The sequence below is a fragment of the Sturnus vulgaris genome, chromosome 6 (assembly GCF_052056855.1).
Source record: "Sturnus vulgaris isolate bStuVul1 chromosome 6, bStuVul1.hap1, whole genome shotgun sequence".
NCBI classification, from domain to species: Eukaryota; Metazoa; Chordata; class Aves; order Passeriformes; family Sturnidae; genus Sturnus; species Sturnus vulgaris.
In genome coordinates this window covers 33596283-33623716 of record NC_142248.1, presented here as the reverse complement: position 1 = coordinate 33623716, position 27434 = coordinate 33596283, and the positions used below count along the sequence as shown (strand labels likewise).

At 36.6% G+C, this 27434-nt stretch overlaps 1 protein-coding gene across 5 annotated transcripts in view; it reads right to left on the bottom strand.

Moving 5' to 3' along the window:
* PPP4R4 (protein phosphatase 4 regulatory subunit 4) overlaps nucleotides 1-27434 on the bottom strand; it is a 57456-nt gene that overhangs the window by 29326 nt on the left and 696 nt on the right. For 2 of the 5 annotated variants that reach the window (XM_088166176.1, XM_088166177.1), the window contains exons 2-4: nucleotides 27330-27403; nucleotides 6923-7009; nucleotides 4866-4968 (exon numbers count right to left, since the gene is read on the bottom strand). In XM_088166176.1, the coding sequence (XP_088022302.1) occupies nucleotides 4866-4968; nucleotides 6923-7009; nucleotides 27330-27403 (264 nt within the window). Of the gene's footprint in view, nucleotides 1-716; nucleotides 815-4865; nucleotides 4969-6922; nucleotides 7010-27329; nucleotides 27404-27434 lie in introns of all 5 variants that reach the window. The other 3 variants (XM_014884468.2, XM_088166178.1, XM_088166179.1) reach the window with 2 other exon arrangements.

Here is a 27434-nt window from a genome sequence, read left to right as displayed (position 1 = left end):
TCGATAATCTTAGGGCTTTTCCAAATTCAATTCTATGACTCTAAGCATTGCAAATCAGGAATTTTGCTGAGAAAATAGTTTGTAGAAAACATGTGAGAAATTACTATCTGACTTGGTAAAAACCAGGAAGTTTTTATTCTACAAATGTCAAATCATTTGTACATGCAAATGTAAAATTATTAGCTTCTCTTATTTCAAGGAGAACTTATCTTTCAAGACCTGTCTCAGTTTACAACCCTGTTTCTTTCTAAAAGGATTCTCTGTGTTCTTGCTCCCACAAATGAAAAAAAGAAACAGCACTATACTGCTTTCCAACAAAATATCTGCATTCAACACCCATGGAAACTGTCTTCTTATTTCCCCAGACTCTGACCTTGTTCTACCCTTGCTCTTACAGACACAGCCAGGAAAGAATAAGGACACCCATCAATTTTTTATTTTGAATTTTTTTGGGATCGGAATACCTGTCCATACTTTTCTGGGAATCTGGCTTACACTTGTTCAAAAAAAAAATCACCAAGAGAACCAAGAACACTACCTACACATTGTAGATGCTAAAACAGCAGTGCAGACCAGAAAATCATGGAGCAGTGCCAGGTTAACAGTTGGACTTGATGAACTTAAAGGTCTTTTCCAACCTAAATATTTCTGTGATTCTACGAATTCAGTTTTCCGTACATATTTACTGTGTACTCAATACAAACAATGTTACTTACCAACAAACAAAGTTTCCAAATAGTCTCCTCCACTGATCCACATAACTCTGGATAGTCATGTGTGAGAACACATTCTCTGGATGTGCCTCCTCATGGACCTCGGGAGACATTGAAATATAAATTTCTAGGCTGCTTACACACTTCCCTGCACTGATGTTTACACTCAGAGCTGTACAGTTCAGTGTTTGGAAATGTATGGGTGTCTTTGTTCCATTTTCATACAACCCACACTGAATAACTTAAATTTACTTAGTATAAATTTATTTATTAGAAAGTAATGTATTTTTCTATACATGGATACTCCACAAATTTTCACTCCAGACTAAAATAGCTCTCCCTGTCTATCTTACTCAGACAAGCATATTCAATGGAATTTAAGGGTATTAGCATGTTCTTAACTATTCTAATCTCTACAAGTTAAACTCAGGCATCAAAACTTAAAATTTAGAAAGCCTGGTTTATTCCATTAATAAGAAAAAGAAAATTCACCTCTAGTTTAAATGCACATTTTGTCCTGCAATAACAGAATTCTCTTGAAAGAATGCTGCAAGCAGAGACATAGTGAAATTATTTTAGCAATTGCGTTGGTATGATATAAATTTTCATTTAAGACTAAAAGACACAGAAATAATGGAGATTACAGAAGCTCAAGGATACAACAAGAATGAACCTTAAAAGTAATATTAGGGATAAGGAAGGATGAAAATCACCCCACCTTTTCTTAAATTATAATTTCAGCCAAGAAAAAGAAAAGCTTTCAAGAGGAGGCTGATATATTAGTAAAATAAGTAACTGTGAAAATGAGTTTGGAACTAATCAGACAACACTGAATAAAGCTTGATGTATACACAATAACAAGAATAAGCACAGTTTGCTGCAATCACAGCATTTGGAAAAATGTCTTATTAGCCATTCTGATAGACACCTGCAATCACCCTCCAACACTTTCGATTGCAGAGCCCAAAGATGGAAAGCAAGAAAATTACTATTAACATGATTTGAAAAGAGCCATTTTGTGCACAAAGAGAAATGCTTGTAAGAACGTCTAAGCTTTCCCTAAATCTGCATTTCAATGACTTCCAAGGTTCATGAGGAGGTGCATGCAGAAATCCAGAGTGGGGTTCTCTATGCAGAAGAACACGTACAAGGATGCAACTTCATTTTAACAGCAGAATTAAAAAAAAAACCTTCCTACTCTCATTCCTACATCAATATCTAAATTATATACTATATGTTTGTTTAAATAGCATAACCAAAATACTGACACTTAATTCAGTAATTACTTATGTATGTCACATTTATTGATGCATTGATTTTGCCCATCTCAGACCTAAAACACTTATGTTAAATATATAGTGTCTTTGATACAATTTTAATTTAATTAGATTTCACTGAATGATAAGCAATTTGCATACACCCATTTATGTATTTCAAGAAGTAACCAGGTTTATCAATTTTTCACAAATCAAATACAAATTTACAATGTATTCAGACTGAATACTCCTTGCATTTATTTCTTTCTTCATTTGCTTTACCCTCAGCTCTAATAAAAACATTAATTTTGCTTTGGGTGTCTGGAAGTATGTTACATAAGTACACTGGTTTCCTTATGCAATTATAAGGTGACAATACTTTCAAATAAACAGCCCTCTGAAACTACTACACAATTCATTTTTCATGTGCCAATTTGATTTCACAAATGTTTACTCCCAACCTAAAGAAGCAGAACCAGTGCAGTAATTGAAATCAGTTTATTTCCCTGCAATGGCAGATTACATTTGCAAGACTCTAATCACAGTTGAGTTCAATTCTGCCTTTACAGACTATAAAAGTTTCCATTTAATGGTCAGGATGATTCCTCCAAAAAAAACAAGGTTAAGAAAAAAAATAGATCAAATTAATGATGTCAAATATTGTTTTGCAGTTAAAAGTGCAGTGCAAGTGGCAACAACATCACTTTACTTCTGCTCCAGATAAATAATATTAGATGACAGAATACCATTGAAGAACTGGTTTTGTAAGACCATTGCCACAGAAAAGAACTTAAATCATATACATTCCACAAAGTTTCAGTTTATAAAGCTTAAACTTGAAAGGAATGCTTGGATTCAGACTGACCTCATTATATTTTACTTTTTTACCTCTGTCTGGAGCCCATTAACTTAGGTTTCATTTAATTTATCATCTAGGAAGGCATCCAGTTTAGGTTTAAATGATACTGTAAGATGAAAACTGCACTACTTTTCTCAGTAATTTGCTCAAAGATTGGTTGCATTTATTATTAAAGTTGTCTGCCTCATTTCAAATATTTTTATCTTCAATTCCTCATGCTTTTTTCATATACTTTTTTCAGTTGAATGTCTTTAATATTATACAGGAAGATACTTTTACAAAGTAGCTAAGTACAGCCTGATCAGAGATCACACTGAGATCCAACTCCCACTGTACAAATACTTTCCAGGCTCTAGGCCCTATTCATGCAAATGACCATACTTTCAAATATTTTCTTCATCCCTATATAAAAAATCCTAAAACTAGAATCAAAAACTGTATTCCCATACTAGACTTTTTATTGAAGACAGGCCAAGACCAGCACTTCTCTATAGCCAAAAAAAAGGGTAGAAAATCCCCAGTGTTTCTTATTCCTCTTTAATTTCAGGAAGAATTCTGCTCTCAGAGTAGAAGACCAGAGGCAAAAATGGATTCGGTATGGCAAGCATAAAAAAACAAACCAACTTTTCTTGAAGCAGTAGGCTGGTTTAGAAAGACTGCATTACATATGTCAGAATAATATGGTTGTCACTGCAGATATTTGGTGCAAGTTGAAGGGTTACCAATTTGCAACTTCAAGTCATTCTTCTCAAAGCACTTTTAAACATACATTTTTAAGCAAAATGCCTGTTGACCTCCATCTTATAGGACAGAATGCAACCAGAAGCACTTTAATGTGTTCTAAGCAATCTGCCAGTCTGTACCAGTCCTTAGTCCTGAGGGGAGCTATTTCTTGACCATTTGCTGAATCTAAATAATCTGTGTCTTTGGTTTGTCAGATATGTGTATACATCAATAAGGCCCTCTCCAACCCTATACTTCTGCAGGGGTCCTAGGGGTTTTAGCATTATTAAGTTTTGCATTTGCATTTGTGATTTAGTTTGCTCTTATTTGGCCAAGGCTGCTCCTTAAACCACACCTTAAATGAACTGGTACATTTCTTCTGGAGAAGGGTTCACATCTGGGACAGAGCAGAAATACAGAGACAGGTATATTCTCCACAATCACAGAATCATAGAATGCTTTGGGTTGGAAGGGACCTTTAAGTCAGTCCCCCACAGCAGTGAGAAGGGACACCTTCCACTAGACCAGGTTGCTCAGAGTCCCATCCAGTCTGACTTTGAACATTTCCAGGGATAGGGCATCCATAACTTCTGTAGGCAATCTGTTGCAGTGTTTTAACATCCTCATGTTAAAAAATTTCTTCCTTTTATCTAATCTGAATCTATCTTTCTTTAGTTTAACCCCTTTAGTACTGCCCCTTGTTGTATCTCAAAAGGCACTGCCAAAAAGTTTTATAAGCCTCCTTTTAAGACCTGAAATTCAAAACAAGGTGTACCCAGAACCTTCTCCAGGTTAAACAACCCAAATACCCTTTATAAAAACATACCTCTATATAAAGTTACTGTATAAAATTACATGGTCAGCATGCATTTATCACAACTAGCAGTGACTTACTAAAAATGTGGAAGGCAAAATGTGAAATTGCACAGATGGCTAAAAGCAAACTATACTTTTCTGGACAGCACTATGAAGATCTTAAAGTTTGGATGAAAGGAGATTGAGAACATCAGAATCAACCATTATGACTGGATAGCTCTCAAAAAGAATTCTCAAAAAGCTGTCAAAACACTGGTAAATCTTTAGAACATTTAAGTAGTATTAATTCAGCTTTTTTTTTCCCCCTGTTGTAACAATTTTTTAAAAACTATAATACCTGTAATACTTTGTAAATTCAGCAAATTAATGCAGAAGACCTATTGGACATACATCTCCTAGAGAGTGAGTTTGCAATAAAAGTGGGATTTTTTTTCCCTTTGTTCAAGTACTTAAAGTGGTAGAAAAAGTGACATTCAAACCTCAATACACAAAACTTACTCTGATTTTTGGTAAAACCCGACGAAGTGTTTCTGCAGGATTCTGCCGCATAAGGACTGGAAGATTTGCCACCACACTTGTTCCTTGGATATCCTGACCAGAACTTACAAAGACATAAACATACAATATATTACTCACTATGATGATTACAAGCTCATGGCTTTCATTAAAAAACAAGACAAAACCAAGAAGAATAAACCTACACTACTCAGGTTTTTCATGCAAGCAAAGAGGCATGATTTTTTTTTTTTATATAATACATGGTAGAAGACCACATTTAAAAATATCAACCTATCAAGATATTATATATAATTTCCTACATGGAATGTTTTAATTTTTAGTTTAGTTTTGCATAAAAATATGAAACTTTTGAAAGATTTTTTTAAAGCAGATGATCAAGGCAGTGGTTTCACTGTGGAATCTTTTGCCTTATAGCAATACAAGGGATAAACCATAGGAAGGGGGCAAATAGAACATATACATGAAAACAACATGCAATGTACAAGATTTTAACAGAAATCTACCATTATTTCCTTTTTGTAGAGCAAGCAGTCAGAGGTATAGTCATATGCACAAAAACATGATTTTAAAAGTATGTAAAAAACTTGGTTAAATTACAGATCTTGTACTTTTCTCCTCATTCTGTCTCTCTCAATGGTATCCCACAATTGAAAAAGAAAACGGAAAAAACACAGGATGGAAGGAAATGGTAGGCAGCAATGAAAAAAAGTAAGAGGTGAAAAGAAAAATGACTCAAGTAGATCAACTCCCAGAATAGAATCATTAAGCAAGAGGGTCTGGGTGCCAAAATTAAAACTAAAACTAAACATCAACACATCATTTTCCTTTGGCAAGGCATGCATATCTTTTTGTTATCCAGTAGTAATGCAAAAAGCCAAGGCCACCTGGAGAAGCTATTTAATTGAAATTTTATTCATTTTGAATCAAGATGGAAGAAACCCTAACCGCTAAAAAAATGCAATAAAAATGCATTATATATGAAAATGTAAAAAAAAAGGGAAGCATTTCCCTTCAAACCAGAAATTCTTAGTATCTGGCTTATTGCCATCTAAGAATGTGAAGCAGGAGGCATTTTAACACCTACACAATCTGTAATTTTCCAACTGCAGAAGATTTTTATTCTATTTCTACTAAATGAGCTGCACCATAGATTTTCTTTAAATATTGGAGACTCCAGAATTATAGTGAATTATTGCTAAACGCTCAGATGTACACATTTTTGTACTAATAAACAAATTAAAATAAATGCTAAATCTTTTCTTCAGAATCACAGTAAGCTCAGTGTTATGAAGGCACTATTCCTTTATTAACAGTGCTAACTATAGAAGAACACAACACAACCCTATACTTAGAAGCAATTTAGCTCAGCCTCTTTTGTGCTAGCAAAATCCATATACCATTTAAATATAAAACTTCAGGACTCTTCTGAGTTCATCCTACAGGAGATCCCAGTAACTTAGCAATGCTGGGAATCCTCATGCAGGGAGGGAAGCTCTCAAGCCCCAACACTCCTGTCTTAATACTTCCTTCCTCTGTGACAGCAGCTGCTTGCTGACCCGACCTGGTCTAACTGCAAGACCCACTGCAAAGCACTTTTCAAACATTTCTTAAGCACAAGTACAGAACTAAGCCTTCTCCCTCTAATCCCTGCATTTGCTTCTACTTGTTTCTTCTACCATCATAAAATGAAGTCCACATAATATTTGTGATGTCTTGAGACTGAAGCAAATCCTCCTAGAAACCACTTACAAACATATGAAGGACAAAAACGTGCCTGTGAGTAGTCAGCCTGGATTTGTGAAGGGGAAATCAATCCTGACCAGCCAACTTGACAACATGATGACTGGCTGAGATGGTGGAAGTTGTTTAACTTATTTTAGCAAGGCTGTTGATATTGCCTTCCATCATATCCCTATAGATAAACTAATGAAGTACAAGCTGGACAAATGAAAAGTGATTTGGACTGAAAACTGAGTGAACTATTGAACCTAAAGGGTTGTGATTAGTGACAAGAAAGCCAGCCACAGGTGGTTTACCTTACTGGGGGCAATAAAGTTTCCATTAATGGTCTAGGTGATGGGACAGAGTGCACCCTCAGTATGCAGATGGCACAAAACCAGGAGCTGTTGAAAGACCAGAAGACTCTGGTGACACAACAAGCTGAAGAAACAAACCAACAGGGATCTTACAAAGACCAGCAGCAAGAAATTCTGCAGCTGTGCTGTTCTGTAGCTGTGGCAAAACAGCCCCACACACCAGTAGAGGCTGGGGACCAGCCAACTGGGAAATAACTTGGCAGGAAAGGACCTGGAGATCCCAGTGGGCACAAAACTGATCCGGAGCCAACAATGCACTCTTGCAGAAAAGGTAGCTGATGGCATCATGGGCTGCATCTGAGCATCACCAGCAGCTCAAGGAACACGATTATTCTTCTCTATTCAGCACAAGAATCTCACAGATAGGCGGCAGCAAGTTCATCGTAATATTTGTGCAGAAGCTTAGACAACAGGGATTTTTAATCTTGAGAGGAGAAAACTTGGGGGTCTTATTAGACAGGTATAAACTCTGATGTGAGACAGGAAAAAAGACAGGGGCAGATTCTTCCCAGTGGTGCCCAGTGATAGAATGTAAAACAATAGGAACAAATTCAATACACAGGAAAATGCCACTCAAACCTTATAAAAACCACAAATTCTTCGATGTCAGAGTGTTCAAATATTGGAATGACTTGCCCACACAGCTGGTGCAGTCTCTATCCAGAAGATTCAAAATCCTGAGTTCAGGACAAGACTGAATATATTGCTCTAATTGACACTACTTTGAGCAGGGAGGTGGACCAGATGATCTCCAGAGATTCCTCCCCACAACTATACTATGATTATGTTCAGGGTATGTGCTGCCAATTTTGCAAACCTTCTTAAGTTTGAAGGAAGCTCAAGGAAACAATAAGATTTCTTACATTAATTTTTAAAGCATTTTAAAAAACAGATTCTACAAGATAAGAACAATGAGAATTTTAAAAGTCCCTGAGTACTCAATTCAAAACATTTCTATCTGGAAATGGATGGAAGGACTACAACTCCATCTGCAGCTTGAAGAATGAAGATTAGTCACTGGATGTACTGAAAGACAATATTACCACATAGAATTTTGAAAAAGAGAAGATAGATTTACACTTCTCTCTCCTTCATTCATAGTAACCTTCAAAACACAACATCAGGAGCAGAATACAGGACTGGAAGGAAGACCAAGGGACAATGTTTACCCAAGCTCTAACTGAAGCTATTTGTGCAGAGGCTTTCTTTCACATCATGGCTAACTGCACCAGTTTGGCAAAAATTATTTGTTAAATAGCCATTGTTGAATCAACCACTGAAGTCTGTGCTCTTTGTAAACAGAAGTTCTGATGAATGGCTGCAGGGAATTACAGTGTTAACTCAACATCCCTTAAGTGACATTATTTTTGGCGCAAGATTCTATAATGTTCTATGTTGGTCCAAATATGAATTTGTTGAAGACAGAAGTAAAAATTTAGCAACTTCAATGAGTGAGATACTGGAACAGCACGATTTTTAAAAAATGATTAAAGTATTCAGTAACTAACTGGGTATTAGGAAAATGAAATTCACAATTACTCAAACTTGAAAAAGGGTGTCCACGGTTGTGGGAATCTTTGGACATATTCACAACTCATCTGGACAATGTCTTGAGCAACATGCTCTGACATCAAATAGCATCAGACTTGGAAGTTAGCTCTCCTTTAAGCAGGGCATTGGACCAAATGACTTCCAGAGGTCCCAAACCACCTAAACTATTTTGTGACTGGGATTCATAAATCCTAGACTTAATTTCCTATTTGTATAAAAACTCAGTATCTGACAGGATTTAGCCTTTTCAGAATTATTCAAATTCAATTCTCCCTCCAGGATTTCTGTTTTCCTGTAAAATCTACTGTTGCCAAAGAAAACTAGAAATCCAGATAAATATTTCTGCCAATAACATAAAAGTGTGTGGCTCATAAGACTTCCTTTAAGAATCACCTTTAGTTTATTGTGAAGATTTTACATAGCAATCCTTCCTATGCAGATGGGTAAAAACACAGACTTAAACTTATTACACTGCCTTCTAGGTACTGCTCTTGCTAATAGAAACTAACAGTTTTATAAGATTTTTGGTTTTTGACGGGTTTTGGGGTTTAAATTTTTTCTTTGATTGAATAATTCTAGGATTTTATTAAAAAGGGGGGAAAATCTAGAAATTACGAAAATGTCTTGAAATCACAAATATTGATGTATCATTGTATGAACAGTTTTCATTTTATTCTGAAGTTAATATTCCTTTGACAAAATACAATCTAGTATTTTCTGTAAAAGTACAACCCTTCCTTTACACTCATGTAAAGGAGTTACTTTCCTTTTATTTCACGTGAGTTATGCTTACAATTCAATTATACTTCTTTAAACATAAATTATGTAACAGGAGTGTCTGAACATCTATTTGACATTTATTGTAGTAAGCATATTATAAACAGACTTAGTCCCATGGAAAGATCTGTTATTTTGATAAAGTAACGTCCTTTAAGATCCTCAGTTGAAAAAAAAACAGAGTTGTGAGCAATATAATTATTAGCACAATCTTGACTCTATATATTACAAGGTAGTAAATCTAGAGTAAATTAGGAGAAGAGACTTAAAGATTTTTCTTTAAGAAACTTTAAGAAAACTTTATTTTTATGCTTCTATAACTTTGCTGAAAATAAGAGAGAATAATATTAATCTGAAAATTTGACTTCATAATAATATAAACTTTCAAGACATCAGAAATCCTAATAATATCATAGGCTTAACACCTCCTTGCAAGTGACACTGCAGTCTTTTCCTAGTAAAATCTAATTTTCAAAACCACTTTCTCATTTTGATCTTCTACTTAAGATATATGTGCCCATGATCATTTTAGAGCACATCTGAATAAAATCTACGTGGTCTATATATTAAATAAGAAGCAACGAATCTGATTTTAGTAAATATCTAAACTTGTACCACTACATGTGAAACTTCTACTGTAATTAAAGTAAGAATCAAACCCCAAGATTTAGCTACATAGTAGTTCTGTATTCATAGCAACCTTGTTTACCAGGATAGGCTTGGTCAACTGAAGTCTCTTATTTCTGTTTCCTTGCTAAATATCTGTCAAAGAGGGACAGGAGAATGTCTGACTCATAGAGATACCCCTTTCTGTGTCTGAACCAAAACAAATACATTATAATGACACAAAAATTTCTTTCTTCCTAATATCACAGGTTTCTATGAGTTTATACACCAATTATTATGAGTAAAAATTGAGGTTTTCTCACTTGAATTTTAGAAGTTTTAAGAATGTAAGAAGTGCCTCAAAGGAACACATTTTTCCTCTCATATATTACCCCACTATCAACATTAAAATCTCCTGGAAGAGAAATGTTTTTTCTTCCTTAGAGGGCTTATAACATACATTGCATTTTGCATGGTTTCTGGGTAGAATTCATTTTGGCATTTTTTATTTTGAGTCTGAATGTGAAAAGTAAAGCCAGCCTTTTTACTTCAAGATAGAGATAATGCCATTTCCCATTCCTAGGTGATATAGTAAAAATGAGCTAGGAGCTGGTATTATCTTTCATTCTGCCAGTCTTCATTCACTGACTCAGAATTTCTAATTTTCAAATTCAACAAGATTTGTCATGTTCACAGCATGCATTATGTGCTATAAGAAGTCTTCTGAAAAAGTACAAGGCCTGTAATTTTTCTACACTGAAAGTGAAAAAAAAAAAAAAAATCACAGATGCTAACTGAATTCTAGAAGGGTAAATTACTTCTGTTGACCTAAATTTCTCTTATAGTCTAATTTAGACACAGGATATCTTTTCATTTTCCAATTTTTTTTTTCTATCAGTATACTTCATGCACACAGAGAGGAAAACTTGAAAACTTTCAATGACCTATTAAGTACTGAAATCTACTTAGAGCCTTCTTCAGCTTGTGGGTCTTACCTGTCTGGAGCATTATAAACAACAGATCCCAAAGCTCCCACTCCCACTTTATTACCATGGGCACTTCTATCATGCCTTCTCAGCATGATAGCTGTCTGATTATAGCATATTCCATCTTTTATCAATTCCATGCTTTTTTTTAATAGCAACTCTACCCCAATAGTCATAGAAGCTGATGAGAATTTCTAAAAAAAAAGAAAGCTGTAGCTGTACATTTCAACCTCTCCTTTCTAAACTGACTCATAGGTCTAAAAAATTGTTTATTTTTTCAGGATTTATTGACAGCTCTAACAGAAGCTGTCACTTTACCTCAACCCTTGCTATGAGTCTCTTCAATCATTTAAAAACAAATTATGCTATTCTAAATCCACTTGCAATTCCTCTACATGCTATTAGGAAAAGTGCATTAAAGGTTAGGAAACCAACTGTTAACTGGTCTTTCTGCCTACATCTGCTTGGCTTCATAAAAAAGACCTTTCTGCATATGCAAGAGTTGAAGACCACAACCACAGTAAAAGCCTGAATAACTCTAGACTTTTAAGAATTAAAGTACAAGTAGAACTTCTTACCAATCTTTCAAAAAATTCAAACTTTTTAGAATAGGTTTATAATCCCCATAACAAAATCTTACTAACAGTAAAACACAGACAAATGGTAAACAAAACATACTTTGTAAATGAGTTGACCAGCCCTTTCCAAAATCACAGAGCCTGGATTAAAAGAAAATGCAAATGTAAAAGACCCATAGAGACACTAAAAATAACACTGAGTACAGAATGAATGTATAGGGCATTAGTACAGTGACTGAAGGAAAAACCACAAGAAAATAAAAATAAAAAAGGGTCAAGAGATGGTTTGAAGCTTTTGATCACAGTATTTTCCCCATATGCAAGAAAACCATAACTAGGTATCTTAGATGTATTTTATATAGATATCTTGATATTGCAAGTAGATAGGCATCATATCTAATAATACAAGCTAAGTTTATGTTCTAAAATGAAAAATATAGGAGCAAAATTGTGAGCACTGAAAAATGTATCTGAAATTCTAGAAACAATTTGAAGTTTTAGCTGTAGAAGCCCCTTTATTCTCAGCCAAGGAAATCTAACAGTGGGCTCAGAATGACTTCCAACACTTCACTCAAAGGGCCTGATGGCTCAAAAGAAAAAAATAATTAGAAAATGAACATAAAACAGTGAACTTACTCCTTAGAAGAGCTAGGTTTTAGACAAGTTAGAAGTGGAAAGCTTTGCTAGTTCACATTCTATTCATTATTCGAGGAGTATACACAGCAGTAATATTCATATTTTCAGGTATATTGGACAGCTACTTCAGACTGATGCAGTTCCATGCATCAGCACTACAATGTCTAACAGCTGACTCCAGTGCTGCTTTCTCTTATATCAAAAGCAACCACAGACCAAAGGAAGCTTTCTGAGGGAAATACACAACTAAAAACTGCTTCAATTCCAAGCTGTTCCTGATTCATGTTCAGTCAAACAAAAAAGTTCTTTACTTATTTTATGTTCACTTTGGAAAGTAGGATGAAATTCAGCAACTTAATTAAACAGAAGAGCTAGAGTCATGTCTCTCAAACAAGCAAAAGATTTGTTCCATGTTGGAGTGGATGATCAACCAAGGAATACAATTAATATAGTAAATAAACTGAAGTGGTGACAAAAGTCTTTCAAATTTCTGGCTCTCTGACAGAATAATTTCAAATAGTAGATAAAAATTATATACACATAAAAACATATCCAGATAATTAACCCATATCTGCATTCTTCATAAAACCATTATCAGCAGTCCATCTGAATCCTCCTGCCTACCTGTGCTGGTTTGGGCTGGGGTAGAGTTAATTTTCTCTCCAGTGGCTGGTACAGGGCTGTGTTTTGGATTTGTGCTGAAGACAGGGTTGATAATAAAGAGATATTTTTCTTATTGCTGAGCAGGGCTTACATAGAGCCAAAGCCTTTTCTGCTCCATGCCAGGGAGGAGACTGGGGGTGCATGGGAGACTGGGGGGAGACACAGCCAGGACAGGTGACCCAAACTGACCAAAGGGATATTCCAGACTACATGGAGTCATGCTCAGTATATAAAGTGGGGAGAAGGAGGAAGAGGGAACATTTACAATGATGGTGTTTCACTTCCCAAGTCACCATTACACACAACGGGCCCGTGCTCTCCTGCAGATGGCTGAACACCTGCCTGCCTGTGGGAAGCAGTGAATTTGCTTTGCTTTGCTTGTGTGTGTGGCTTTTGCTTTCCCTATTAAATTGTTTTTATCTCAGCCCACAGGTTTTCCAGCTTTTACCCTTCTGATTCTCCCCCAGTGAGTGAGTGGCTGCGTGGGGCTTGGCAGCTGTCTGGGGTTTATCCACGACACTATTCCATTATGTTTAGGTAACTGCAGTCCTAGTAACATTCCCTATCTTCGAAATCACTACAATAATCTTAAATAGCCTTTTGTTACCTCACATTTTTTCCTCACATAGTCATATTAACTTATATCTAGTGGTACAGTTATCTGAGAAAGAGTTTGATGTTCTGCAATGGAAAGAATAAACAAAAGCATTTACCAGTAATTTCACCCACATTTACTAAATCTGTCCAGAATCATCTCTGAAGAAATGAATATCTCTTTCCTTTGAATGCATGTCAAATATGCTCAGCTGCATAGATCTTTCACATATATTCAGTGTTAACCATCAGAATTTCTGGCTTTTCTATTTACTATGTTGATATCAATATCATTCTATGGAATGAACAGTAACACAGAAAAAGAAAAATTACGTTAGAAAGCATCCATTAATACAATTTGCATGCCATTCCCCTGCCCTGCTCCCTATGGTTTGTTTGTTACTGAAAAAGAACTTTATTAACTGATCACTGAAAGGTTTGGGAGAATAAATTTTTAGTCTAAGCCCATGGCATAATACTAACATAATGTATTATTTTAATGAATAACACTTTTACTAGTTATCTGAAGAGGCATCCATGCAAATGGGTATGGACTGGCAGAATTTACTGTAAACACAGCCCACAGTGCTTAAGCTATCAATGTTATTCTAGTGCATAAAGAACTACAAAGTTTTATACAGCTTCCATTGGGCCAACAGAGTCTTTACAGATGTCCCACAAGCCATCCCAGTTGGTATTCAGTGTGCAGTCCCCCAAAAATAATGAGCTTAAGACAAGCTCTCAGTCACAGCAATGAGAGCAAAGAAAATGAAAGAAAGGTGAAGGAATAACATTCGGGGGAAAATACTCACATCCTTTACCAAAAAGCAGGTAAAGTGAGTCATGAACATCTCAAATGACATATCAAGTACTAAACTCCAGTTAGAATCTTTTTCAGCTCATGGGTTTTACAGGTGTGGGACATTATACCAAATAGATCCAAAAACTGGCACGTTCCAACTGTTCATTTAAAAAGACCAAAACCAACTTCTTCATTTAATAAGGAAGTAAGATAAGACACTTAAGAAGTTTTTACTTAATGCCCTCAGAATTTGCAAAAAATATGTATGATACAAAGATCTGTATATTTATTTTATTGATCTATCTACCCTCTAATACATCATTCTCAAATATAAGTGATCAAAGCCTAAGTGTATTTATCCACAATAAAAGTTGATTTTTACATACCAGTATGCATCTAACGATTTCTTACAAAGTCCTGGTGCAAGTATTTTCTTGCAGTACAACAAGCATGCAGGGTTCAAAACAATTTACAAGTAACCCTTAAAATACACCTAAGTTTGCTTTACAACTTAGGTGATAAACAAGAAGAAATAGACATACTCTTGGGTTAAAAACCTGTAGTAAAGAAGCAGGTTAATTTTAAGTAGCTATAATTCTTTTCTCCATTCATTTAGTGACTATCAATTGCTGCAGTTGGAAAAAACAAAAATAAAATTAAATCTTGCCCTGAATCTAACTAACTATAATCTAACTAACTTTTAGTTCCCAAAATGGCAGAGAAATAGATGTCCTAATCCTGAGCTTTGAAATGAAATTACATAAAAAAGATTAGCTGTTTATAACAGAAGAATTTTGGTGCGAGCAGCAATCAGGCAATGACTCATGTTTTGCTATTTAATATGGACATAAATCCTCCCCCTCAAAAAGCTCAGTTACAATTTCAGCAGTGAAAATGGCATCTTTTCTGTTTCTCCCTTTAAAGACAGGATTTTTATCTCCAAGTCTGCCCAACAATGTAAGCAATATTATAACATTAAAAAGTGTATTAAAGCAGATGCCTTTCACAATTCTCGTTTACATATATTTATTCTGCCAGAAATAATACAATCAACCCTTACTTACAACAAAAATACAATTAGCATGTTTAAAGCATTTTCTTTCTGTCCCTAGTTGAGCCTTCTCAATATACCCTTGGTAACAGAAGTTACCAAGCAATTTCACTATGGAAGAGGGGAAGAAAAGCCAGTATATACTGCTTTAGAAAATCTGACCACAAGCTGGTCAGCTGCACTTCTCATGCAGCACAGACAAACAGTAAATCATCCTGTAGACATAAACTACTGCAAGAAAAACTCAATGGTATTATTGAGTGCACCATCACTTCTGTTGTGCAGCTCTGTTAAATCAATTGTGCTATCAAATGCTTTGATCCACCTTGAGCCTAACTTTACTGGTCTACTCTAGGTAAAAAGAAATGCTTTGGAATTAAACAAGCAGCTCTGAACAATCTTTATTTAATCGTAGCATAAACTGGTGGCTCCAGTGCTTAATGTTGTTCTTTCTCCAACAATAGCCATGGGGAGGCAGCAGGGGTGGGGAGAGGGAGAAGCTAATTGATACCTAGCCAAATTAATTTACTGGTTTTACTTCAAAAAATGTGGAATTTTTACAAGAAGCATAATTGACAATTTGGGCACAAAGCTACTCCAAGTACTCCCAAGTCCTCCAAGATTTTCTGTTTATACCTTTTCTCTTGGACAGTCACATAAAACCCTGTAGAAACTTATGTAATTTTATTTAAAGTTACATTGCTTTGCCATTTAAAAAACCTAAAAACTAATTATATCATTCTGATTTAAGATAGACTGGGGGAAAAAAAAATCTTCTTTTTCTTTTTTCCCCCACAATCAAATAGGAGATTTAACTCTAAAAACTTATGAGAAAAATGCCTTAGGAAAAAAAGCTGTATTGGTCTATTTCCAAAGTTAGAAGCATTGTCTTAAACTGGATGATTCTTGAAAAATTGATAAGGACAAGAAGAATGCATAAATTACTTTTTTCCCTATTAGAAAGAATGTAAGAGTATGCTCTTTGAGACTGAAGCCTTTCTTCTTAGCAATGTGGGTCACCTTCATTTATATAATCTTACAAACATTGTCAGTTTAAAAAAAAAAGTATCTGAAGTCCTACAACAAACCTCTGTTACTATACTCATCTTGGACTCACACCTAAAATGATGCAATTCCATTCATGCCAGTTCATCTATCCCTGCTTACACACTGCCTAAATCTGATTTTCTTATAGTAAATTCAAGAACAAGTAGAAGAATGTGAAAGTAGGCATTACATAGAAACACTGAGGCAAAACTCACACTGCAAGGTGTTTCTGTAAACAAAGAACTGCAATTTTGGAATTATGCAATGACTAAGAAGTACTGTCTGTGTGTGGTCTGCTAGGAAAGGTAATATATAAGGCAAGACATTTCAGTTTATGAGTTCAGTAAAGATTACCCTTGGTCCTGCTCTGAATTGATATGACTGACAAGGAATGACTCAGCCACTCTGTACATGAGAGTTGCACACATTCTCAGAGCCCACAGCCACACAACATGGAATAAACAAAACTACTGCTGGAACAACTGCTACCAAGATACAGGGACATATCCAGAGCCTGATATTTTTATTTCTTAACATTAACCCCTCATAGGGTAATGTTTTGCAAAGAGAATATGAAGAAACATTTATTTGAATGTAAAAGAAGCTAAATAGAATAATTTACATAAGAATACCTGCATCATCAAGAGTCCATTCAAATAATAACATGGGTGTGAAACATCTTGTACTTTCTGCTTGTGTAAAAGTATCGGGCAGCAGCAAAAAAGCCCCAGACAGATGTATCCAGGAGATCTAGCAGAAGTTTTCAAGTGGTTCTTTGTCTCTTTCTTCATTCTGTTTAATTATCACTCTTAAACCAGAAAGACATCTTTCTTCCATATACAAGGGTCGAGAGGCCACAGGGAATTAGCATTCAAAGGCAAAGATTCCATCTTGTCAAAAAGTGTCTCCATGAGACAGCAAGGCTATTCATGGAGTGAGGAGCAACTGCAAACTGCAGTGAAAGTGATGGCCATGTAAAACTGGTTTTAACAGACAGGCCTAGGAGTCAGGAGAGCCCTGGTTTTCAAAGCCTGCAAAGGATACTGTTACTGTTCAGACTGCACAGAAACATCCAGAACCCGATCTAAGAAGGGAAGGAGAGGAGAATCAAGATATAAGAATGTCAGTGACACATTAATTCTCAAAGGATGAATTTCAAGAACAACTCAGTTATGAACAATTCCCATCAATGTGCTTTTGTATTACTGGTCTTTTTTTAAAAACCTTTGCCCAAGGACATAACTGTCTTTGACTAGACTTCTGGCCTCAGTTTTTGAATCTGAAGCGACCTTCTTATTCAGGTACAGAGTCCTATAATTGTGTACAATTAAAACAGTTGGTTCTTTAGCTGTAAAATGGGTTTTGCCAGACTATGTCAACAGAAGCCCTTGCTATAGAAATCACTTCAGTTTCCTTTTCTGTTTGTCCTCAAGAACTAAAGATAACTTCTTTTATACAAAAATCTGCCCCTAAAAGATTAAATAAGATGCTCCTGCCAACGTTGGAGAACTTCTCAATGAATAATGTAGACCTCTTTGAGTTGCTTAGTCTCAAGGACTGTCTACATTCCCATTCTATTTTCACAGTGAAAAATGTTCTGTCTGAGTGATTAAATGATCCTGGTTTTGCTTCCTGTGCCATAAAGCTTTGGGTTTCAAGGCTTGACAAAACCCAGGGTAACTCAGTGTTGGCAATTAGAGTACCAGCTGGTGGAACAAGGACAAAAACATTAATATTGCAAAAGGTAACTCTAAAAATAGCTAAATGAACTATTATACAAGTTTACCCCAGAGAGCAGGATTAATTTTAAATCTCAACAAAGCTATTTCTTGTCTCATTCCTAATTCTTCTGTCGTAGCATATCTGCTAAGGCACTGATACATGCCCAAGACTGCAGTCCTAGTTCCTGAAGTCCTAAAATTATAATCAGAATTTCACCTGAGACAACTGTGAAAGTGAAACAACTTCCCTTTATATAAAGTTTACAGTGTAGGAATATGAACCCATATGTAATGGAGTTTTATCCACCTTGCTTTGCGGAGATTCAGAAAAGCTTTTGAACAGCCCTGAATGCAAAAATACAGAGTGTATCAGCATATCAGCACTAAGAGCCACTCTTCTGAAGAGTCTCAGAGTACTCAGATTTTTTGGGACAGGTAGTGGTACATGCTACTAAACTGCTTTAGGGAAAGAGTAGTTGAATCAGGAATTGCTGTTTCTTCTTTGTGCTAGCAACATACAGAGTCAGAGTGCAGGACCACTGAAGCATCACATCATGGCATGTGAAGGGCTTCCTATGCCTACAGCAAAGTAGTCCTCAAAACACCAGAAGGAACTTGCAAGAAAAACATATTCAGTAAAGAAGGAATTGGTTGGATGTTCACATTTAGAGATAGTGGTCATTGGCTCAGTCTCAATGGACATCAGTGATGAGTGGTGTCCCTGAGAGGTCTGTACTGGGACCAGTGTCATTTAGTATCTTCATTAATGATACAGATGAAAGGATTGAGTGCAGCCTCAGCAAGTCTGCCACCAACACCAAGCTGAGCACCGCTGGAACATCATGAGGTTTAACAAGACCAAGTTCGAGGTGCTGCACCTGAGTCAGGGCAACCTCCAGTATCAACACAGGCCAGGGGATGAACAGTTCAGAGGAGCCCTGCTGGGAAGGATTTGGGGTGTTTGCAGGAAAGAGGCTGGACGTGAGCTGGCTACATGCACTGTGCAATAGCCCAGAAAGCCAATTGCATCCCGGGCTGCATCCAAAGCAGAGTGGCCAGCAAGGCAATGTGACTCTGTCCCTCTACCTTGCTCTCAAGTGACCCAACCTGAAATGCTGGGTCAGGGCTCCTCAGCAGAGAAAGGACATCAACATGTTTGAAGAAGTCCAGAGGAGGATCACTAAGACAACTAGAAGGACAGTACACTTCTCCTGTGAGGAGAGGCTGAGAGAATTGGGGTTGTTCAGCCTGGAGAAGAGAGCAGCCTCTTATAGAAGTCTTACAGTACCTAAAGAGGTCCTACAAGAAAGGACCTGAAAAAAGACTTCTTACAAGGGCATGTAATGATAGGAAAAACAAATGGCTTCAAACTGAGAGCAGTTTTAAATGAGCTTTAGGAAGAAATTCTTTACTGTGAGGGTGGAGAGGCACTTGAAGAGGTCACCCAGAGTCCCCAGCCCTGGCAGCATCCACAGCCAAGTTGAGAGGGGCCTTGAGCAAAGTGCCCCAGTTGAAGGTGTCTCTGCCCATGGCAGGGGTTTGGAATCAGTTGACCTTTGATCCCTTCTGACCCCAGCCATCCAACGATTCTATAAAAATCGACTAGAGATTTGTGTTTCAGTCACTAGCATACAAGTGTCATTATTTTACAGGGTACCATCATGTGAAAGCATATGCAGACTAGCAATAAATGGACAGCTTGAACTACTCTTTGAAGAGTCTGTACTTTGATGTATTCTAACACAAAATATTATCTTTTCCCATCTACATCTTCACAGAGTTTCCACTGGACGCATTTCCAGGTCCTGACAAAAACTAGTCCAATATTATCATCCCTTGCCAAATCCAGCAAATGCTAAAATTTAAGTTAGTAATATTGAGCAAGCATGAGGATAAAAGCTCCTTATGCGCACCAAATGTTTTTATAAACAATTGGAACTTTCTGAGGAAAGTGATATAAAGAAGAATTACTGTATTTATACATTAATTATGTGACATCTAAAATTAATTGTGCAACTGTTAAATTTATTTATTAAATGCCAGTGCTCATCCAAACAAAAACAAAAGAAACACAGTCTCCTGCTGGGCAACATGCTATTTATGTATGAGATCCATCACGTAGAACAAAAGAAATATGGGAAATCTTTAGCTGGATATTCCTATGCTGAACATTTCTAGGAGATGATATGATTTTCCCAGGCCAACAGAACAATTTTAAGAAGTTACGAAAACCCACAGATTTTTCAACTGTGTTTGATATTCAAAACTAAATCAACAGAGTCACCTAGTTTCTTTTTATTAGGTCATGAGCAAAGATGCTCTAAAACATAAATATAACTGACATCTCCAGAGAAGAATGTGACAACACATAAGGAAGAGCTACCTGGTTTCACAAATCACAGCTCAGGCAGACTTCCAAATTTCACACAGACCTAATCTCCCTTGTAGGACCAGGTGAACCATGTAGGGGTGCTGTACGGTGTGGCTATAGACTACGTAGACTTCAGCAAAGCCTTTGACACTGTTTCCCACATCCTTCTCCTGGAGAAGCTGACAGCTTACCACTTGGATGGGTGTACTGTTTGCTGGGTTAAAAACAGGATGGAAGGCTGGATGCAGAGAGGGGTGGTAAATGGTGCTGCTTTCAGTTGGCAGACAGTCACTAGTGGTGTTCTCCAGGGCTTACTATTGGAGACAGCCATGTGTGATATCTTCATCAGTGACCTGGAGAAGGGGATCAAGGGCACCCTTGGTCAGTTTGCAGATGACACCAAGTTCAGTGGGAACGTCGCTATGCTGGAGGGTAGGAAGGTTCTGCAGGGAGATCTGGACAGGCTGGATCCACAGGTTGAGGCTAGTGGTATGAGGTTCAACAAGTCCAAGTGTCAGGTTCTGCACTGGGGTCACAGCAACGCCACACAGCACTACAGGCTGGGGGCAGAATGACAAAAAGGACCTGGCAGTGCTGGTTGGCAGCAGCTGAACTTGAGTCAGTGTGTGCCCAGGTAGCCAAGAAGGCCAATGGCATCCTGGCCTCTGTCAGCAATAGTGTGGCCAGCAGGAATTGTCCCCCTGTACTCAGCACTGGGGAGGCCACACCTCGAGTCCTGTGTTCAGTTCTGGGCCACTCATGACAAAGAAGACATTGAGGGGCTGGAACATTGAAGGCAACAGAGGTGGGGAAGGGTCTAGAGCACAAATCTTGTGAGGAGCAGCTGAGGGAGCTGGGGCGTTTAGCCTGGAGGAGGCTCAGGGATAACCTTATTACTCTGCACAGCCACCTGAAAGGAGTTTGGAGCCAGGTGGGGATCAGCCTCTGCTCTCAAGCAACAAGTCTCTCCAGGACAAGATAAACTGGCCTCAAGCTGTGTCAGGCGAGGTCCAGGTTGAAGATGAGGAAGAATTTCTTCACTGAAGGGGTATTTAAGACTGCCCAGAGTAGTGATGCATTCTCCATCCCTGGAAGTTCAAAAAATGACTGGGCATGGCACTTAGTGATATAGTTTACTTGACATGCTGGTATTTATTCAAAAGTTGAAGTCAACGACCTTAGAAGTATTTTCCAACTTTAATGATTCTTTAAGTGCATTTTATGGCAAAGGCCTTGTTATACAAACAACAGTATTCTATTCTCTGGTCATTTCAATCAATACTTCACAGACTCAAAGTATACTTTCAAAATTAGAGTAACAAGAACTAAATCTGGTTTGCTATTGACAGGAGAGTCATCTACCAGCTGTGACTTCTTGTTTATGCTCCCATTTATGCACACAAGCAGTAGCATTTTGTTTCACATTTCATTGGAAGCAAGCATCTGAAAAATTTGTTAGAATTAACACGCATTCCCTAATCTGACTGAGATGGCATGGCTGAAACAGCATCAGCACTAGTACACAAAATTTATCAGTATCATGCAGTCACATAATGCAAAGAGAGGAGAGCTCCTCTCTGATATCAGGAAACCTTCTTTCATCTTAACTTGACCGTGAAACCAGACACCAGGAAACCATAACTCCATAAATACCATAAGCCAAAGTCTCAGACATTTCACCCCCTCAAGCATTGCTCCCATGCTGCTATTCAATTCCTTTGTCTTTTTTAAAGTATACAAAGTCCTGGACCACATAGTCTATCAGTTTTAAAACTAACCATCATTTTCAGGGTTTGCCTCAGGTAAAGTCCCCAGTGTGCTGGGCAGGCAAAAGGGCAAATATAGCACAAACACTAGAATAGGGAGAGGACTGGCACTGCCATCTTCCTGCACTGTAGCTGAGAAAGAAAACTGAAATGTAGATTCTTCTCTCTCCTTTTTATTTTTAATGCTTCTCAATGCACTACATCAACTCTGCTCTGTATATTCACAGCTAGTTCCTCAGCTTCAGTTTCAACTCAGCAAATATGATTAACAGAAGTATTTGCACAAGTCTAGATTTAAATAAAATTATGTGACTTAGAAACACTTTAGAGGTACATCTTTTACTTTAAGGTTAAAGAATCCATTTAATACTTATTACTTTATTTGCATAACATGTTTAAGGTCAAACAAATAGGTAATCTGTCCAACTAAGTGAATCAGAATAAAACTTTTATAAAACTTAAGTTGCAATTTGAAAAATAAAAGATGGGGAAAATGAAGAAATATTTTTTACATTGATATTTACAGCTTGGCAGGACATATGGAAGAATTATTTTCCAATATGCTGAGCATTACAGCTGGATCATTCAGTATACGATGTATGCATCAGGACCATAAACTGTATAATTGGAGTAGAGTAGCCAGATTTCATGATTATGTAACACACACAAAAAAATGCTATCATGCAGAAAATCAGGTCCTAAAGTTACACGTAAATGAAAGCTTTCATTTAAAATAAAATTATTCCAAAGTGATTTGCCTGCACCTACAGAAAAATTAAATTTTCCAAAATTAACGCCATCACTAAAAACTAGACCAAAAAATTTAAAAACCTCACAAACTTTTAAATAGCAGTGGTTTGACATTCACAATTAACAACATATAATGTATGAAAAGATGTTTAGAATTTGAGAATGCTCTAGCTAATCAAGGATAGCTTGTACAATAAAGTACAACTTTTCTTGTTGTATCTGTGGTCTTTTTAAATCATCCTAAGTTTAAAGGCATTGAATTCTTTCCAATCTAGATAAGAGCATCTATTGTACTTTCAAAAACTGTGTTAAATATTTTAGAAAGGGATTGTGTTGTTTTCCACACTAACAGATAGGATCTTTCCAAAAACAAAGGTTTTACTCCCAAAAGGGTGAATAATTCAATCTTCCACCTTGATAACTCATTATTACCTTGTTATTTTGAGTATGACACAAATGTCAAGGTCTGGAAGCTTTAGCACTAAGCAGGCACAAAATCATACAACAGTGCAAAAACCCTAGGGAAATCTATGAGAAAAGTCCTCAGAAAACAAATCACCCTGCAGTGCACATCCCAGTAAGCATCCAGATTCTCATCAGGCAAAGAATACCTGCTTTGGGCTGTATACTGTAGAAGAGTGAGCTACGGTAAGACAAATTAATGTAAGTAATAACATGAATCAAGCTTCAGAAAACATGCAAACTAAGATTACAGGCAAAAGTTCACAGCAGGAATAAAAATTATTTTTCCTTATTTTTTATTATATTTCCCTTATTATTGCCACTGTCCTGTCGAGGTCACAATGCCCTGAGGTAGAATGCAAACTATTCAGTTGCTTCAGTGTGTTCTGGTAGTTTCTCTTCATCTGCTGATGGTTTTACAATAAGCCATCAATCTTGACACTGACTTGGTTGAGATGCACAGCTATTTTGCTGTCCAGGTTCTTCTGCTGGTCCAGCATCATGCAAAGCACAGACAGAATACAACTCTTCAGTGATTGCTGTTAGAGGCTTCAGAAATCACCAAACACACAAGCTGAAGCTCTAAAATAGATCTGAGGCACTCAAATGCCTCTCCCACCCTAAGTCCCTAAACCCAGTTGATTTCAATGAGACGCTCATAAACATCCCTGACAGTCCTGTCTAAGGAAGCCTAGCTCCTCTACCAGAATCAAGGTTAAATGAGATTAAAACAAATTACAGTCCACTTTGTTACCACATTCTTATTAAATTAGAACTTGCTCGGTCTAATTGCAGAGTGTTGCCTAATTAAAACCGAGTGTTCTGGGCATCAGTGATTTAAAGCAGAAGTTCACTTATGCTCAAGTCAAATTAAAGTAACCGTAGCCACCAGGAGAGCTACTACATCCTCTCCTTCTGCTTGCAGAACTGTTTCTATATCCACTTGATGCAGCAAATTGAAGAGTTGATTTATGTGAAAATTAATGTGACTAGAAATTATCAGCTTTAGCTAGATCTTATCAATCTACCTCATTACATAGTTATCTGAAAAATAGTACTAGCAGAAAAGAGGAGACTGAGAGCAAAGACATTCACTAGAAATAATAATGAGAGAGAGATTAACTTTTCAGGATTATCAAAATTACAATTATCACTTTAGAATATGAAACCAACTTATGATAAGGAACAACAAAAAAACAGTTACAATGAAATCATGTCTCTAAGGAACTGAGATCTCACACAAGAGCAATGTATCAATGTACTTACCACACACTAAAAACATTTGTAGGTATACAATTACATCATGCTAAAGAGAACACAATCAACAGAAATTTACAAAATCTGTGGCCATACATAATGGCTAGACACAGACAAGACACTGTGGAAATACAAAATAATCATTAGATGGTTACAAATATGCACAGATGAGCAAAGCAATTAACTTCATACTATCAAGAAGTAAAAGACCTTGCCAGAAACTCTACAGTACTACTGGCAAATGAGAAGCAAAGAACACAAGAAGTGAAAAGAGAAGAGTAACTGATGAAACTCAGAGTTGGGAAATTAATACCTTCTCATATATACAGTAAGCAAGAATCAGTCACTAGGGAAAAAAAGAAAATCTATCCTAAAAAAGAAAATCTATCCTCTCCAACCTGGATCTCAATGTACCCATTTTCAGACAACTATAGTAAAAGACTTCAGGAGCGGAAAGCTTCTAAAAACAAAATACATGCAGTAACTCTGCATATAAGCAAATCCAAGTTCAAGGATGGGGAGAAGTTGGGGCAGGTTTTAGAAGGAAAGGATGTAAAAAGAGAAGAAAGTGTTTGAGTTTTTTGTTTGGAATGAAAGCCTTTAAAATGTGAAGACTCTTTCTGAACTTACCCAGAAAATCATTAGCAAATATTACCTTTGCTGTAGCATACAAAGGTTTCACTCAGTATTAAGCAGCTCCATTGCACTGTACAAGCAATACTGAAGATACCTCAGGAAATCTAAAATCTTCAACTTGCAGATTAGGGTGCAATAAGCAAATGACAGTACAAAAGACATTGCGACAAAGTTAGAATTTTGATGTTATGCGTAGATATCTAAGGTGAGAGATTTGCTTTCTTTTATTGTTCTTGTATATTTTTAATGTATATGGAGATAACACCATCCTTTCCAAATAAGATACAACAGAGATGTCATTAACAATTTGTTTCAATCTCAGCAAAGCTATTTCTATAGACAGATTTTCAGAAAAGGCAGTGGCTTTTTGGATAAGATCAAGGAGAGTCCCACATAAGGAACAACCTGAAGGACAGTGAATAATGCATCTGTATGAGAAAATGAGGCATGGAAAGACTGGACTGACATTACTATCAAACAGCAACGGGCAGGGACATTGTATTAAAATAGATGAAAAATTCCTGACAAGCCTGACAATGTACATACTCTTGTACATTATATATAAGGTACTATCAGGTTACAGGCAGTTTTTCAACTCTGCTTTTACTCCACTCAGTACAAGGACAGCGATATGCTATTCAACAGCAAAAGGTTCCACTGGGTCACTGTATTAACACACCTGCACAGTGAGACTCCTTTACAAAAAGCCTATCAGGAAGAGCTGAAGGTACCTTTCAGCAATGAGAACAATGCAAAGGAAAAAACGAAAGCTTCATTAAAAGAAAAAGTATGTCTCAAGAACAGCTGCTCGAGTAGAGAAAATCAGATAAAGATGTCAGGAGAAGGTCAAGGCCAGATTGAAAAATAATTTATAAGATGAAAGACGTGAAGTGGAACTTTTTGCCATTTAAAAAGGCAATGATCTAGTTAGGACATACATGCTGGAAACATGATCTTTAACTGGAAAAACAGCAAAGAAATTTGCTGGAATTTGGAAAAGAAAAAAAAAGAAACACCTATGCTGGTTGTTGTGAGGTAAAACCCAGAATGGATACACATCCTTTCAGCTGTATGTACCACATGCAAACTATTCAAACTGTTTCCTCTGAATTTCCCTACAGTCAACAGACTGCTTTGATTACAGCAACTAAGAGCAAAGCAAGTTTTAAAATCCTCTATTTAATAAATTTCAGCATAAAAAAACCACCCAAACCATAAACAGAAGTCAGTATAAAAAGTAGTATCAGTGGACAAAAATGATAACTTAAAAATAATGCCATGCACCCCAAAAAGAGACTATTGTATCACCAAGAATATCTATTCTAAATACTGAGCACAGGCATGGACTAGGAAAGCACTTAAAATAGCAGAATAAGCAAACTAAGAGGGAGCTGCAGCTGGTTCTCCAATTACTAGGTATTGTTTAAAAATGCATATTCAACTCAAAATCCCCCAGAACATTTGTACTCTCAAAGATAACTTACACAGTAGTTGAAAGATACATATTTTAAACTACCAAATTTAAGTTATTCAAGTAGCTGCAAATAAATACTTTCAACAAGAAGAAGGAAGTAAAACGAGAAAAAACAGAACAGAGGGAAGTATTAACACAGTATCTTCTACAGTAATTTCTAAGGACTATAGAAATAATCTCCCAAGTTTTCTCTTCTGAAAGTCCAAACACAAAAAGGATGCTAGAACAGCTCTGTTACCAGCCTGTGTTAACTGCCCATGAGTGAATATTTGCTTAGAGTGAGTAAGAACTCCCTGAATTATTGATGTTAATAACATTAGCACTCAGGGAATCTTGCAAAATCAACTGCAGGGGAAAACATGATTAAGTACAACTCTGTGCTGATGAGGAACATTTTAAAAGCTCAGAAATTCTTACATTTGTACACAGACACCCCATTATAGGGTGATTTTTTTTTAATTATAGTATCTATTTTTATCTCGCCTATATGCTTAACATAGTTGAAGCTAAAAGAACTACTAATAGACAGAAAATTAAAGGAGTGAAGAGTAAAACACCAAAAAAGCTGTATGTAAATACGATGGTCAGCAATGCTTCACAGCAATATTTTAGGAAATACCTGAGTAGATAAACAGCCCTTTCAATATCACTGAGTTCTTCATCAACTGTCAATCTTTCTATTTCTTCTGGTGTCTGTCAAGTGTGAAATAGAGATATGAGTTTA